This window comes from Meles meles, chromosome 21 (assembly GCF_922984935.1).
Source record: "Meles meles chromosome 21, mMelMel3.1 paternal haplotype, whole genome shotgun sequence".
NCBI lineage: Eukaryota > Metazoa > Chordata > Mammalia > Carnivora > Mustelidae > Meles > Meles meles.
The window spans coordinates 11,889,125-11,904,230 of NC_060086.1; the positions used below are offsets into that span (position 1 = coordinate 11,889,125).

Genomic DNA, 15,106 nt, shown 5'->3' on the forward strand with positions numbered 1-15,106 from the left:
ATGGGCAGGTTTTATTCCACACGTACAGGACAGTCCTGTAAGCGTGTTTTCCTCATGACGTTCTTAATGTTTTCTTCAGGTCACTTTACTGTAAGAACACAGTATGAAATACAAAATGTGTGTTAATCGCCTGTTCGTGTTATTGGCCAGGCTTTTGGTCCACACCAGGCTATGAGTAGTAAAGTACTGGGGGGTCAAAGTTATACCTGAACTTCTGACTGTGGGGGGGTGTTGGCATCCCTAACCCTTGCGTTGTTCAAGGGTCAACTGTTGTTTTATATTCTTTTGACTTCATTCATTATTTCCTGACGTCTGAAATATTCTTTTTTATATTAACTCTAGGTTTCTAATACGATCAAGGAGATAGAGCTTATAGACACACACAGGTACACACACGTGTGTATATACACACACGCATACAGGCATACACATAGTTACGTACTCTGGTTAGAAGGCTTTTCGGTCAAATCTTGGTTCTCAGTATCCAAAGCAAAACAGCCTAAATTGCATCTGCCTTATTTGTGACACCGCTTTACACACCTCAGGCTCGAAGTTGCTGTCAATGCCGTCGTGTATGAAGGGATTATCCTCTGCGATGACCTCCATGAACTTGGTTGCTGTTAATTCTTTATTTATCATTTTAAAATCCTGCAAAGAAATAATCAACTAAACCAAAATGGCCTATAATTACCAATTGTTATATATATATTTTTAAAGATTTTATTTATTTGACAGAGATCACAAGTAGGCAGAGAGGCAGGCAGAGAGAGAGGGGGAAGCAGGCTCCCTGCCGAGCAGAGACCCCGACTCGGGGCTTGATCCCAGGACCCTGGATCATGACCTGAGCTGAAGGCAGAGACTTAACCCACTGAACCACCCAGGTGCTCCTAAACAGCTACATATTTTTATATTTTTATGTTTTTCCCTCTGTTAATCTATTCCCTCTCTTGTGCTCTCTGTCAAATAAATAGAATCTTTTTTAAAAAAGAATACTGTATAAACTAGATGTCCTATTTTATAAACTAATAAATTCTTTAAATTACTTTTTGACCAACGATCATTTTTTAGATGACATTCCCTTCCCTCCCTACCCCGTCTTCTCTTCCATGGCGAGGTCTGCATCAGCAAAGGCACTGGGGCTGCCCATGCCCCTCCCTCACTGGGCAGCACACGGCGCCAGCGCTCCCTCTGCCTCAGGTCTGTTGGAGATCCTGGAACGTCTCACTTCTGCCCAAAGAGGCTCAACGAACATTCAAGTGGCTATGAAAATCCATCCCAGATCTTCACCTCATCATTTGTGTACCAGAGCCAGAATATGTCTTTTATGAAAACCAAAACGCCAGGGCGTCTGGGTGGCTCGGTCACTTAAGCGTCCGACTCTTGATTTCAGCTCAGATCATGATCTCAGGGTCACGAGATCGAGCCTTGAGTCAGGCTCCATCCTGAGCAAGGAATCTGCTGAGATTCATTCTCTCCCTCTGCTTCTCCCCTCCCAACTCATGAGCACGTGCTCTCTCTCAAAAAAGGAAAAAAAAAAAAAGGCAAAATTGCTATGACTATAAAACCAGTCTCGGTCATAAGCGGTTACTTTCAACATCCAGAGGAAGTGTCGCATCTTCATGGAGGGCTCGTGGGGAGGAGCAGCGCGTGGTCTGCAGTGAGCTGTGTAGATCTCCCAGCACTTGTCGATGTAAGTCATGGAATAGAGCGTCCGCGGCTGCCCGCGGAACAAGCTGCCTAAAGACACGAGGGAAAGATAAACAACCCAACACTGATTACAAAGCTACATGTTGGGGGGAAAAACTGATAATAAACATAACGCTGTTGGTTTTGTATTTACCTTTTACACGGCAGGCGTTCGGGTGAATGTTCTCAGTCATCAGTTTGGTAAAACACAGAAAGAGCGATGGGCTTCTGTTTCTGTCGAGACAGAGCTAGTCACCCCTCTGTCCGGGAGGTGGAACCTAACTGTCCTCTCCCTGAGTGTGGAGTGGACTTAGCAGTTTGCTTCCAACGATGAGAGCACAGAAAGGGAGAAACCGTGTGTTTACGGTAGAGAATTCTGGCTGCCGCCACTTTAACTGAGCGATCAGGGTTGGCATCACCGGCAATAAGACAGTCCAACGTCATGTACCCCTAATGGGACGTGATGTCAAGGGCAGTTCGCCTCCATGGTATTCCTCCCCAAAACCCAAGCCTCAGCGCAGTGATGAGAACACATCAGCAGATGAAAATCAAGGGACATTTTACAAAATAAGTGACCGACGGTCTTCCAAAGTGTCAAGGTCATAAAAGACAAAACCCAAGAAACTATCACAGGTTGTAGGTACTTAGGAGGTGGGACAACAAAACGCAAAGGACATGGAACCCAAAAGGGATGTCAGTGGGAAAACTTGGGAAACCCTAATGAAGTCTATGATTTCGCTAACAGTATTATACCAAGGTTCATTTCTTCCCTTTGATAAGTGCACCACGGCTGTGTAAGATTAGTAAGGAAGCTGGGTGACAGGTGTCTAGGAATCACCATAGTAACATGGCAACACTTCCGGACAATTAAATTTATTTCAAAACTTTAAAGTTTTTTTTCAAGATGTAGTATCAATTTTTCTAAGACAGGAAATTCTGCCCTAAGGAAGCGTTGGTATTGGGGCGCCTGGGTGGCTCAGTCGTTAAGCATCTGCCTTCTGCTCAGGTCATGATCCCAGGGTCCTGGGATGGAACAGCAGGGCTCAGCAGGAAGCCTGCTTCTCCCTCTCTCACTCCCCCTGCTTGTGTTCCCTCTCTCGGTGTCTCTCTCTGTGAGATATATAAATAAAATCTTAACCAAAAAAAAAAAAAAAAAAAAAAGGAAGAGTTGGTGTTGACCATTTCTGATTAGAACGCTAAGAACAGTATTCAGGACGGAAACACGACTCATATCTGAGGGGTCTTCCAAATTTTAATCTGGTATCTCATGGTTTTGTGGTTAATATTTGTGAAACCCCTTTGTTTCTGGTCCTTCATTTCAGAAGTATGTAAAGTGATAACGCACCCTGAAGGAGAGCAGAAAAGTTACCGCTGTGGCTATAGCACGGACGAACTCTGCGCCACCCTCTCAGCGCTCCGGAAGTAGTACTTACTGGTATTCTTTGTGGTGGATGTGGTAAGCCAACTGCAGGAGATAATTCAGAAATGTTCTCAAAAGTATTGTTGTAAATGGAGAATGGATTTCTTCCACTGGAATGTCACTGTTGGCTGAAATAAAGAAAATTGGAAAGGATGCTTAGTATTTTTTAATTGAGGTATCATTGACATATAATGTTGTATTAGTTTCAGGTTATGCGGTATGATTCACTCTATGTTACAAAATGACTACCACAATAAATCTTGTTGACGACATTCACCTACACAGTTACAAAAATTCCTTGTTAATTCTTGAGGACTTTTAAGATTTACCCTCTTAGAAACATTCATATATAATACCATGTTTTGAACATACCATGATTTTATTCTTCTTAAAAAATTTTAGGGGTGCCTGGGTGGCTCAGTGGGTTAATCCTCTGCCTTTGGCTCAGGTCATGATCTCAGGGTCCTGGGATCAGCCCCGCGTTGGGCTCTCTGTTCTGCGGGGAGCCTGATTTCTCCTCTCTCTCTGCCTGCCTCTCTGCCTACCTGTGATCTCTGTCAAATAAATACATAAAATCTAAAAAAAATTATTTTTAATTCAATTAATTAACATAGAATGTATTTCTAGTTTCAGATCAAGATTTTATTCTTGATACCTGGTATTTTTTAAAACCTATTTTATTTGCTCCTGGTATACAATTCAAAGAACTGAGTATGAGTATCTTTTTTTCCTAGCGAGCACTGTGAACAGCATACACACACCCACCTAAAACGTAAGTACTGCTCGAAAGATCACGATCTGGTCACTTTTCAAGAAACTTATAAGATACCTTGTGCCAGTGTTTTTCAAGGTGTTCTGAGCCTCATCTGACTAGTGATTCTAATTCTAAATGGATTCTAAGTCTGTGTCAAACACTTAAATTTCAGGGAAATAGGTATTAGTTCTAATATTCTGTGGTTCAAATAGATAATTTGAAGTTTTCAAGGCCTGCTTCCCAGAATTAGCTGAAAAAAATAAAACCTTCACAACTATTAAGTTTATTGCATGAACTTTCGCATTTGAAATCAGCCCAAGCCCAAGTTAACCTCAAGTGTTTTGGAGGCTGCGCCAAGCCCTCCCCGATCCTCTCTGCTTCTGATCTCACAGTGTTGGTGGGTTTGATAGATCAGGGGCAGGCAAACTTCTCCGTCGAGAGCCAGCAGCATGTATTTTAGGCTTTGTAGGCCACACAGTCTCTGTCACAACCCCTCAGTTCTGGTATCATAGGGTAAAAACAGCCGCAGACCATGCATGAGAAAATGGGCATGGCTGTGTTCCAATAAAACTTTATTTATAAGAACAGACAGGGGCCTGGATTTGACCCACAGGCCCTGCTGTAGTTGGTCTTTTACTGCTGCGGTTATTTCACAAGATGGTCTCAAATACATTTTTAAGTACCTTGAGAAGACCACCGTGTGTTGATTTCTGGAATGCCTCTCCCGGCATTTGCCTTCCTCCCTCCCTCCCCATTTCTTGACTGGTTTCACATTAACATGATGTTATGCTATTCTTTGAACCAAAAGATGCTGGGGCACCTGGGTGGCTCAGTCAGTTAAGGCTCAGGTCATGATCTCAGGGTCCTGGGATCAACCCCCACATCAGGTTCCCTGCTCAGCGGGGAGCCTGCTTCTCCCACTCCTTCTGCCCCTCCCCCACTCATGCACGCTCTCTTGCTCTCTCTCTCAAATAAATAAATCTTAAAAAGTAATAACCAAAAAGACACAAAGGACCTAGAATACTCACTACTTAATACCCTGTCCATATCAGCAAGAGTTATCTTATGGTGATGAAATTTGCAGTCTTTTAGAAACCGCCAGAAGTGAAGCTTTGTCATCAGAAAAGTGTTATCCAGAGAGCGATCACACCCTAGGCTGCTATAAAAGCTATAAATTCTTCTCAATTCTGTAATATTTCTTAAGACAGCATATTCTACCTACAAAGAGAAAACCACGCAGGTCTTAGTCTTGCCTAATAAGAACAAAAGTAAAAGAAACAACACCTGTTTTGTCAATTTAACGAGAACACATATGACATACTAACATTTGCCTCTTATCGCTGTATGAGCTCAACAAACGTCACATTCTCCCCACTCAACCCCAGATCAATAAAATGCAGTTTCTGATTAACACTGAAAAATTTGCCGTTATCAAAAAAAAAAAAAAAAGTGTTGTTATCAGTACAATGAAATTGCTTTCATACTGCTATGTGATAGCACCCTATTTGAATGGGCAGCAATAAAGTTCTCTTATCTACAAATCAGTATCTTTCATGCAGACAGGCATAAAAATCCTCAACAACATAGGAGTATATGAAATCTAGCAATATCTAAAATTCTATGCCCACATCGAGCAGGGCTTATCCCGGGACTGCAAGGCTGGTTCAACCAGCCTTGGTCATTTGTTTGTTTAATAGACTCCATGCCCAGTGTGGAGCCCAATGTGGGGCTCGAACTCACAACTGTGAGATCAAGACCAGAGCTGAGATCAAGAGTCAGACACGTAACTGACTGACACGCCCGGGGCTTGGTTGATTTTAAAAACATACAGCTAACACCAGACTTCCTGCTGAAAGTCTGAAATAGACAATACTCGCACTCGTTACTAACCTCCCTCTCCGTCCCCAGTCACCTAGAAGGTCTTCAAAAATTCTCTCCAACCTCAATGCCCTGATGCCACCTTGACCTTCCCACACGTGCAACCCTGCAGCCTATGCATGTCCTGTTCTCCAAAACACTTACCCTGTGCCTCGCCCTCCCAAATGAATTATTCAGGAAATGTGTCTGGGGTCCCCAAGGAGATGGAGAAGTCCCTCTTGGGCAGTTGCATCAGGCATCTGTCCCTCCCAGCATTAACTCCTACCTTCTAAAATTCAACTCGGTTAGATAAACATGTCAAACTGCCTTATCTAAAGCCTTGTTCTAGAGTTGAATGCAGGATTTTCTTCATGAAGCGGAGGAAGGACAGGTGGATCCCAAGGAGGAAGTTCTCTGGAGGACACCGTACTTGAACTCAGCCTCAGAGCACAGAACAAATGAGCAATTCACGGTCAGCAGGTCCCCCAGTGGAGGCTGGGATGGGGTGGGGAGAGGGCAGAGAGGTTGACGTGCTCAGGAATGCCAGGAGGGCAGCCTGTCCTGGATAAAGGCTGTCCCTGTGCTCCGCCCCATCTCCCTCCTGGGCAAAGTGGGACAATCACAGTTCTGCCCATAGGCTGTTGGGAGGACTTAGCAAAATAAAGGCGTTTGGAAACATGCCCAGAGCAAAGGGCTTTCTGGTTTTCTGCTGATGTGCTGGACACTATCCCAGGAGAGCATGGGGAGGAGAGAGGGACTGCTAGGGGCAGGTTAGCAAGACAGGCTGCTGTCCCTCCTAGGAGGTCCTAAATACACACAGCTACCATCAGCATGGAACAGGATGAAGCTAGACAGCCAAGAGAGCTTTCCAGAACCTTCCAAAGTCTGGAGATCATGAAGGTCCATGGAAGGTGGAGGCTCTGTCGCAGACAGAGGAAGTTAGAGAGATGTGACTGCCACAGGCAGCGTGGGGTCCTGGGTCGGATTCTGGGACAGAAAAAGGGACATTGTGAGGAAAAATGAAATTCAAGTAAAGTCCATGACTTCGTTTCAGTGTGGCAGCGAGGCCTGTGGCTTGGCTTTGGCCCTGTTCCATGGCCGTGGGAGATGCTCACGTGTGGAGAAGCCTGTGACAGGGACGAACCCGGGCTCCAGCAGCTCTTCTGAGAGTCTGAAGTCCTCCCAGTAGGTTAGAAAAAAATTGAAGTTTCTCTACCTAGATTGTAATATTGTCCATATTATGAAATACCGGGTAGCCGTGGAACACGTTTAGAGGCGTTTCCGAAATGTCAAGTTATAGGACTTTTTTTGACTTTCTAGATCCTAGTTCTACAATGTTTGAATTTTCTTCAAAGAGCATGTGCTGGGCACCTGGGTGGCTCAGCTGGTTAGGCGACTGCCTGTGGCTCAGGTCATGATCGATTGCAGGATCGAGTCCCACATCAGGCTCCCCAGCTCCATGGGGAGTCCGCTTCTCCCTCTGACCTTCTCCCCTCTCATGCTCTCTCTCTCTCAAATAAATAAATAAATAAAATCTTAAAAAAAATAAAGAGTGTGTGCTTCGTTTGTAATTATAAAACAGTCAAGATATATTTTTAAATTCATAGTTTTTTTTAAAGACCCACCTGTTTTGATATGGGAAGAACTGCAAAGTAGAAAGTGAATGATACCCATGTAGACAGGGAGGGAGGGAGGAGAAAACTAAGAATGTCCCTCCTTTTTAAGTGAATGCATGCTTATTTATTCACCTAAAAATCATATTGTAAGAAAGTACTTAATGGCACTGAAGAGCTATGATTCAATACACAAAAACAGAGAGTATATGAGCCGAAAGCTCCAATTCTAATTACGTTCGCCCAAAACAGAACCAAAAAGATGGTCACCAGATGTTGTCTGGGTGGAGAGTCTCTTCTACTTTTTCTTATGTGCATTTTCTAAATTTCCTACAAGTATTGTACATTATTCTCCTAACTAGAGAAAGTCATAATAGGTTTGGTTTGGTTTGGTTTGGTTTTGAACAAGAATCTGGCAGCAGATCAGGAGCCACCCCAGGAGCCTGAATTACATCGTTGGCCAGAAGAAGAAGAGAGAATGAGGGGTGGAGCGTCATCCCTTTTGAGACCCACAGGAACTGGGGCCAGAGGAGACGGGATAGAGGAAGAGCAAAGGGGCGCCTCCCTTGCACTTTCGAGGCACCGGTGGTTCTCCTGTTGCAAGCCACGCCATCAACAATGCTTTCACGGAAGAATCCTACCAAGCCCCAGTCAAAGCAGGGATCACGATACTAACGTGTAATTTGGTGGATGTGATTTCCCACTTGTTAATCAGAGGAAGTCAGGTACACCTAATTTTCTCTGTCTCTAAGCTTTTCCACACTTGTACTGATGTCTAGGAGTTTGAAGTTCTTTGGAATCCCAGCAGTCCATAATAATGCACACCAGAATTAAGGTCCTATGGTTGGGGTGGCCACAGCCTTGGCCTTGAGACCAAGGTGGGGGTGAGGGTAACTTTCACGTAATTAATTCACCGAGTCCCTCTGTCTGGGCTTCTGTTTTCTCACAAAGCATGTTCCCTAGGGTTTCCTTGCAAATTAAATGAAATGGACACAAAGCATCTATGGGGCTTGTAAAAGACATTCAACATAGGACAGCCCCCCTCGGCTGTATTTTCCCAAGCCTGGGGAGACTGTTAATATTTAAGCCTAAAATATAAACATGTAACAATACAAAAGGTTTTTACCTGCCTCTTTTCCTCTGCTTGATCTTTCTCAGGATACATACCCAGCAACAAACTGAGATTCAGCTCAATGCTCGACCCTAACACAGAATTGCTTTGACTGCCATCAAGCTTCCTGATAACCTCTAGCAAATAAAGGCAAATAGAGGGGATGGTGGTGAAAAGCAATGTTAAAAGTCATCAATGTGACCATTTCAACTAGTAAATTAAAGTGCTTTGGAGAAAAGAAAAGAAAATACTTTTGGAAGGTTAAAAAAAATTTTTTTTCAGTGTGATGTAGAAATGATTTTCCACCCAAGTGGGAAATAAGAGTATTCAAAAAAAACCTCCTAAAAAAATAGTCCTGTCCCCGCCCACCCAGGAAAATTCTGTTTCCTGAAGTAGTCTTTGTATTTTGATGAGTAGATTCCACTGATAACAGAAGTTAATTTGCATACACCTGCCAGGAGCCCACCCCCTTACCAGCACTGAAGGAGGATACAGGGTGCCAGCTCTTGAAGGACAGGTCTGAAGACAGGTCCAGGTGACTTAAGAACTCAACTTCAAGATTTGGAAACTCCACTATGTGGTCATTGGAAAACAAGCCATTATACACACGCCCATTCTTGAAAGTTAATCTGCCCTGCAGACAGAAAGATGCACAGTTCAGGAAACCCACTGATAATCTACATCTGTACCATTTTCGAGGGTTTGGAGGTTTTTGTTTGTTTTTAAGACATGCACTTAGCACTTAGGCTCCTAGAGTCTCCAACCAATCTCCAATCCTCTCTCTTCTTCCTCCTCCTCTCTCTATCTGCTCCACAGCCTCTCCCCAGCTACCCTCAGATACCAGAAGGTGCCTTGCAGTGACCAGTAGTGACCAGCAGAGTGCCCATCACCAAATAGGCGCTCTCTTGGAATTTGTCCAACACAAGCCAAGAGTCAGTCTGATGGAGAGGTAAGGAGATGATCCAAGTCAGCTCAGCCAAATTAAAGATATTTGTGGAAAGCTTCTCAGAAAAGAGTTTCTTCCCTCCTCCTACTTAGTGTGGTATATGGATGTGAAGCCTGGAACCACAGCATCCATTTTGAGGTCATGAGGAAGGAGCAGCAGAGGGGTGAAGTTGACATCACGGTAAGAGACATCCTGGGTAGATGGAAGAAAACTCCTGACATCACGGAGTTGCTGAATCAAACCCACTTATTCTTTAACAGTTTGGTCTGACTAAGCTAGATTTTTCCATTCCTTGTGACCAAAACCACCTAACACAGACACATATGTACATAACATAAACTAAATAAATAACTTCTAAAGATACAGGACACAGATGATACATTGGAAATTATTTTAAAATTCACGTAATCATCTTAACAAAACAGTAAGTTATCTCGTGCAAAAATGGATTATGCACTTTACCAGACAGAGAATGACACGCCTTTTAACAGTATTTCAGTTGCTTTATTAAATCTGTAAAATGTGTTCTTCACACGTCTGCACTCACCATGCCATGTTTTTTGTTGGAGACCCATGCTCCCTCATAAACAGCTCCGCTGGCATAGTAAAACTTCCCATGGCCATGACGATATCCATCTACAAACTCTCCTACATATTCATTTCTCAAAGGGTATTGGGAGTTGGGGATTCTCTTCAGAAACCAGGAGTATGTTCCAAAGCCATTCTGAAAAGAAAGCAAATTGCCATGAGAAATGCTGAAAATATTTCCTCTTTTTACCTGAATCCATTTAAAATTTGGTCAGTAAGGGCACCTGGGTGCCAAGCCTCTGACTCTTGATTTTGGCTCAGATCGTGATCGCGGGGTCCTGAGACGACGCCCTGTGTCAGTCTCTGCGTTCCGCATGGAGTCTGCTTGTCCCTCTCCCTCCTCCCACTTGCGCTTTCTCCCTCCCTCCCTCTCTCTCAAAATAAATAAATAAATAAAAATCTTCTAAAATTAGAAGAAAACTCAGTCAATAGATCAAATACAATGACACACTGGAAAGGACAAAGAACACGGATTTTAGAGTCGTACAGCCTCTGTGCTATCTACTTACTAACCAAACTTTCAATCCAAGGTAAATTATTTAAAGCCCTCTGGGTTTCATCTACAAAATGAAAATAACATCTATCCTGCAGGTTGGATATAAAGATTGAAGATTGTGTATGAAATGTGCCTAGCTTGATACTGATAAACTATTACCCTAAATTTTATTTATTTTTAACATACAAATTGATTTTTTTTCAAATGCCCTCTTCAATCCCACTTTGTAGAGGTAAAACCACAATTTAAGAGTCTGAGAATTCATCTGTATTTTCCCCAGGCATGTCCAATAATACATACCAAATCAACATATTGTATGTACATATAACACATATAAATACAAAACTTTTTCAACAATGGGATGACTGTATAGATCTTCCTAGAACTTCTGGGTATATGCTAAAACGAATTGGAAACAGGGACTCAAACAAGTATTTGGGCACTCACGTTCATAGCACATTATTTGCGATAACCAGAAGGTGGAAGCGACCCAGGTGTCCATTGATGAATGAATGAATAAACAAATGGATGATATAAACATACAATGGAACATTATTTAGCCCTAAGAAGGAAGGAAATTCCAACACATACTATAAGATGGATGAACTTTGAAGACATTATGCTAAGTGAAATGAACCCGTTGCAAAAGGACAGATACTATATAATTCCATTTATACGAGATACCAAGATGAGTCAGATTCATAGGGACAGAAAGTAGATGATGGGTGCTAGGGGTGGGGGAAGGGGGAAGAAGGATGGGGAATGAGTGTTTCATGGGGACAGAGTCTCCATTTGGAAAGAAGAAAGAGTTCTGGAGACAGATGGTAGAGACAGACGCACAACAGTGTGAATGTACTTAATGCCCCTGAATTGGACACTTACATGTGATTAAGATGGCAAATTTTTTTGTTATCTGTATTTTATCACAATTAAAATTTTTTTTAAAAAATATGGAATGGTTATATTGATGTCAGAAAATGACTTAAGAGGAACAGAAACTATCAGAGCTGAAGAGGGACAAGACAAGATGATAAATTATATAAACTATATATGTGGCTTGTACTGTATTCTTTTTTTTTTTTTAAGATTTATTTATTTAGGGGCGCCTGGGTGGCTCAGTGGGTTAAAGCCTCTGCCTTCGGCTCAGGTCATGATCCCAGGGTCCTGGGATCGAGCCCCGCATCGGGCTCTCTGCTCAGCAGGGAGCCTGCTTCCCTTCCTCTCTCTGCCTGCCTCTCTGCCTACTTGTGATCTCTGTCTGTCAAATAAATAAATAAAATCTTTAAAAAAAAAGATTTATTTATTTAGGGGCATGTGAGTGGCTCAGTTGGTTAAGCATCTGCCTTCAGCTCAGGTCATGATCCCAGGGTCCTGGGGTCGAGCCCCGCATCAGGCTCCCTGCTTGGAGGGAAGCCTGCTTCTCCCTCTCCCACTCCCCCTGCTTGTGTTCCTTCTCTTGCTGTTTCCCTCTGTCAAATAAATAAATTAAATTTTTTTAAAAAATAAATATAAAAAGGGTCAATCCACCAAGAGGATGTAACAATCTTAAATATGTATGCACTTAACAGAACTTAAACATCTATAAAGCAAAAACTGATAGATTTGAAAGAAATAGATGAATCTATAATTACACTTTGACATTTCACCACTCTTATATCAGAAATGGGTAGAAAAGGGGCACCTGGGTGGTTCAGTGGGTTAAAGCCTCTGCCTTCCGCTCAGGTCATGATCCCAGTGTCCTGGGATCAAGCCCCACATCGGGCTCTCTGCTTGGCAGGGAGCCTGCTTCTCCTCTCTCTCTGCCTGCCTCTCTGCCTAGTTGTAATTTCTCTCTGTCAAATAAATATTTAAAAAAAAAAAAGAAAGAAAGAAACAGGTAGAGGAATGTGATATAGAAGACCTGAGCTTTTGAGACCCATTAAAACAAAGTTTAATGAGAAAAAAAAAAAAAAAGAAGAAGACCTGAGCAACACTATCAACTGACTTGATCTAATTGGTATCCACAGAACACTCCAACAAAAGCAGAAAAAACACAACATTCACCAAGATAGACCATATTCTGGGCCACAAAATAAACCACAGCATATTTAAAAGAAATGTAGTCATACAAAGTATGTTCTCTAACCACAGTGGATTTAAATAAAAAAATCAACAGAAAGATGGCTGGAAAAATCTCCAACTATTTGGAAATTAAACAACATATGTCAAAATAATTTACAAGTTAAAGAGGAAGTCACAGGGACATTAGAAAATATTTTGAACTGAACAAAAATTAAAACATATCAGAATAAGAAGGATGCAGAGAAAGCAGTGTTAAGAGGAAAAATTTTAGTATTAAATGCTTATATTAGAAAAGAAGAAATGTTTCAAATCAATAAAGCTTCCATCCTACAACTCAAGGGAAAGAAGAGCATTTTAAACCCAAAGCATGAAGAAAGAAGGTAATAGCAAAGAGTGGGTATCAAATTAAAAACTGAAAAACATCAAAAAAAAAAAAAACAACCTGAAAAACATCAAGAGAAAATAAATAACACCAAGACTGGCTCTTAAAGAATTTTCATGACATGGATACACCTGTAGCAAGACAGAAGACAAAAGAGAAAACACAAATCACTGGTACTGGGAGAAAGAGGGAACATCACGATAGATCCCACCTAATATATATTAAAAGAATCACAAGAGACTTTTTTAAAAAGAAGTTCTTTTTTTAAAGATTTTATTCATTTAGGGCAGAGGACATGAACAGACATTTCTGCAAAGAAGACATCCAGATGGCCAACAGACACATGAAAAAGTGCTCCACATCACTCGGCATCAAGGAAATACAAATCAAAACCACAATGAGATACCACCTCACACCAGTCAGAATGGCTAAAATTAACAAGTCAGGAAATGACAGACGCTGGCAAGGATGCAGAGAAAGGGGAACCCTCCTACACTGTTGGTGGGAATGCAAGCTGGTGCAACCACTCTGGAAAACAGCATAGAGGTTCCTCAAAAAGTGGAAAATAGAGCTACCCTCTGGCCCAGAAAGATACAAACGTAGTGATCCGAAGGGGCACGTGCAACCGAATGTTTATAGCAACAATGTCCACAACAGCCAAACCTAGATGTCCATCAACAGATGAATGGATAAAGATGTGGTATATATATACAATGGAATACTATTCAGCTATCAAAAGAAATGAAATCTTGCCATTTGCGATAACGTGGATGGAACTAGAGGGTATTATGCTTAGCGAAATAAGTCAGTCAATGAAAGAGAACTATCATATGATCTCCCTGATAGAGGAAGTGGAGATGCAACATGGGGGTTTTGGAGGGTAGGAAAAGAATTAATGAAACAAGATGGGATCAGGAGGGAGACAAACCATAAGAGACTCTTAATCTCACAAAACAAACTGAGGGGTGCTGGGGGGGGAGGCAGAGGGTGGTGGGGTTATGGACATTGGGGAGGGTATGTGCTATGGTGAGTGCTGTGAGGTGTGTAAACCTGGCGATTCACAGACCTGTACCCCTGAGGCTAATAATACATTATATGTTTATAAAAAAAAAATTTTTTTTTAAGATTTTATTCATTTATTTATTTCATTTATTTGTCAGAGAGAGATAGCACAAGCAGGGGGAGTGGGAGGCAGAGGGAGAAGCAGGCTCTCCACTGAGGAGGGAGCCCCACACAGGACTTGATCCCAGGACTCTGGGATCATGACCCAAGCTGAAGACAAATGTATGACTTACTGAGCCACCCAGGTGTCCCCAGGAGAGACTACTATAAACAACCTTGTGCCAATAAATTTCTATGCAATGGACAAGTTTCTTTAATAATACAAACTTCCAAAACTTATTCAAGAACATACAGATAGGGGTGCCTGCGTGGCTCAGTTGGCTAAGCATCCGACTCCTGATTTTGGCTCAGGTCATGATCTTGGGTCATGAGATCAAGCCCCATGTGGGGCTCTGCACTGAGTGTGGAGCCTGCTTAGGGTTCTTTCTCTCCCTCTGCCAACACCCATGCCCCACTCACACACCATGCCCTGAAACAACACAAAAACAAACTAACATGAAAAACTTCATTCACCACAATCAGGTGGGATTTATTTCTGGATTGTAAGGGTGGATCGATATTTGCAAATCAATCAGTGTGATCCACCACATCAAAAGAAGAAAGGATGAGAACCACATGATCATTTCAATAGATGTAGGAAAAGCATTTGACAAAGTACAACATCCATTCGTGATAAGCACTCTGACAAAGTAGCTTTAAAGGGAACATAACTCAACATAATAAAGGCCACATATGAAAAACCCACAGCTAATATCATCCTTAATGGGGAAAAACAGAGTTTTTCCTCTACGGTCAGGAATAAGCCAGGGATGTCCACTCTCAACACTGTCATTCAACACGGTACTAGAAATGCTAGCCACAGCGATGAGACAACAAAAAGAAATAAAAGGCATCCAAACCAGTAAGGAAAAAGTAAAACATTCACTATTTGCAGATGACATGATACTGTATATAGAAAACCCAAAAGACTCCACCAAAAAAACTGCTGGGACTGATACATGAATTCAGTAAAGCCGCAGGACATAAAATCAATCTGCATTTCTACACACCAATAATGAAGCAGCAGAAAT

The 15,106-nt window shown here is 42.1% G+C and overlaps 1 protein-coding gene across 1 annotated transcript in view; it reads right to left on the reverse strand.

Annotated features, from left to right (window-relative positions):
- LOC123933642 (radial spoke head 10 homolog B-like) overlaps positions 1-15,106 on the reverse strand; it is a 57,195-nt gene that overhangs the window by 23,721 nt on the left and 18,368 nt on the right. The window contains exons 8-15 of the mRNA XM_045992986.1: positions 9,935-10,111; positions 8,916-9,075; positions 8,457-8,578; positions 4,889-5,078; positions 3,120-3,234; positions 1,841-1,920; positions 1,589-1,737; positions 541-648 (exon numbers count right to left, since the gene is read on the reverse strand). Of these exons, the coding sequence (XP_045848942.1) occupies positions 541-648; positions 1,589-1,737; positions 1,841-1,920; positions 3,120-3,234; positions 4,889-5,078; positions 8,457-8,578; positions 8,916-9,075; positions 9,935-10,111 (1,101 nt within the window). The remainder of the gene's footprint in view (positions 1-540; positions 649-1,588; positions 1,738-1,840; positions 1,921-3,119; positions 3,235-4,888; positions 5,079-8,456; positions 8,579-8,915; positions 9,076-9,934; positions 10,112-15,106) is intronic.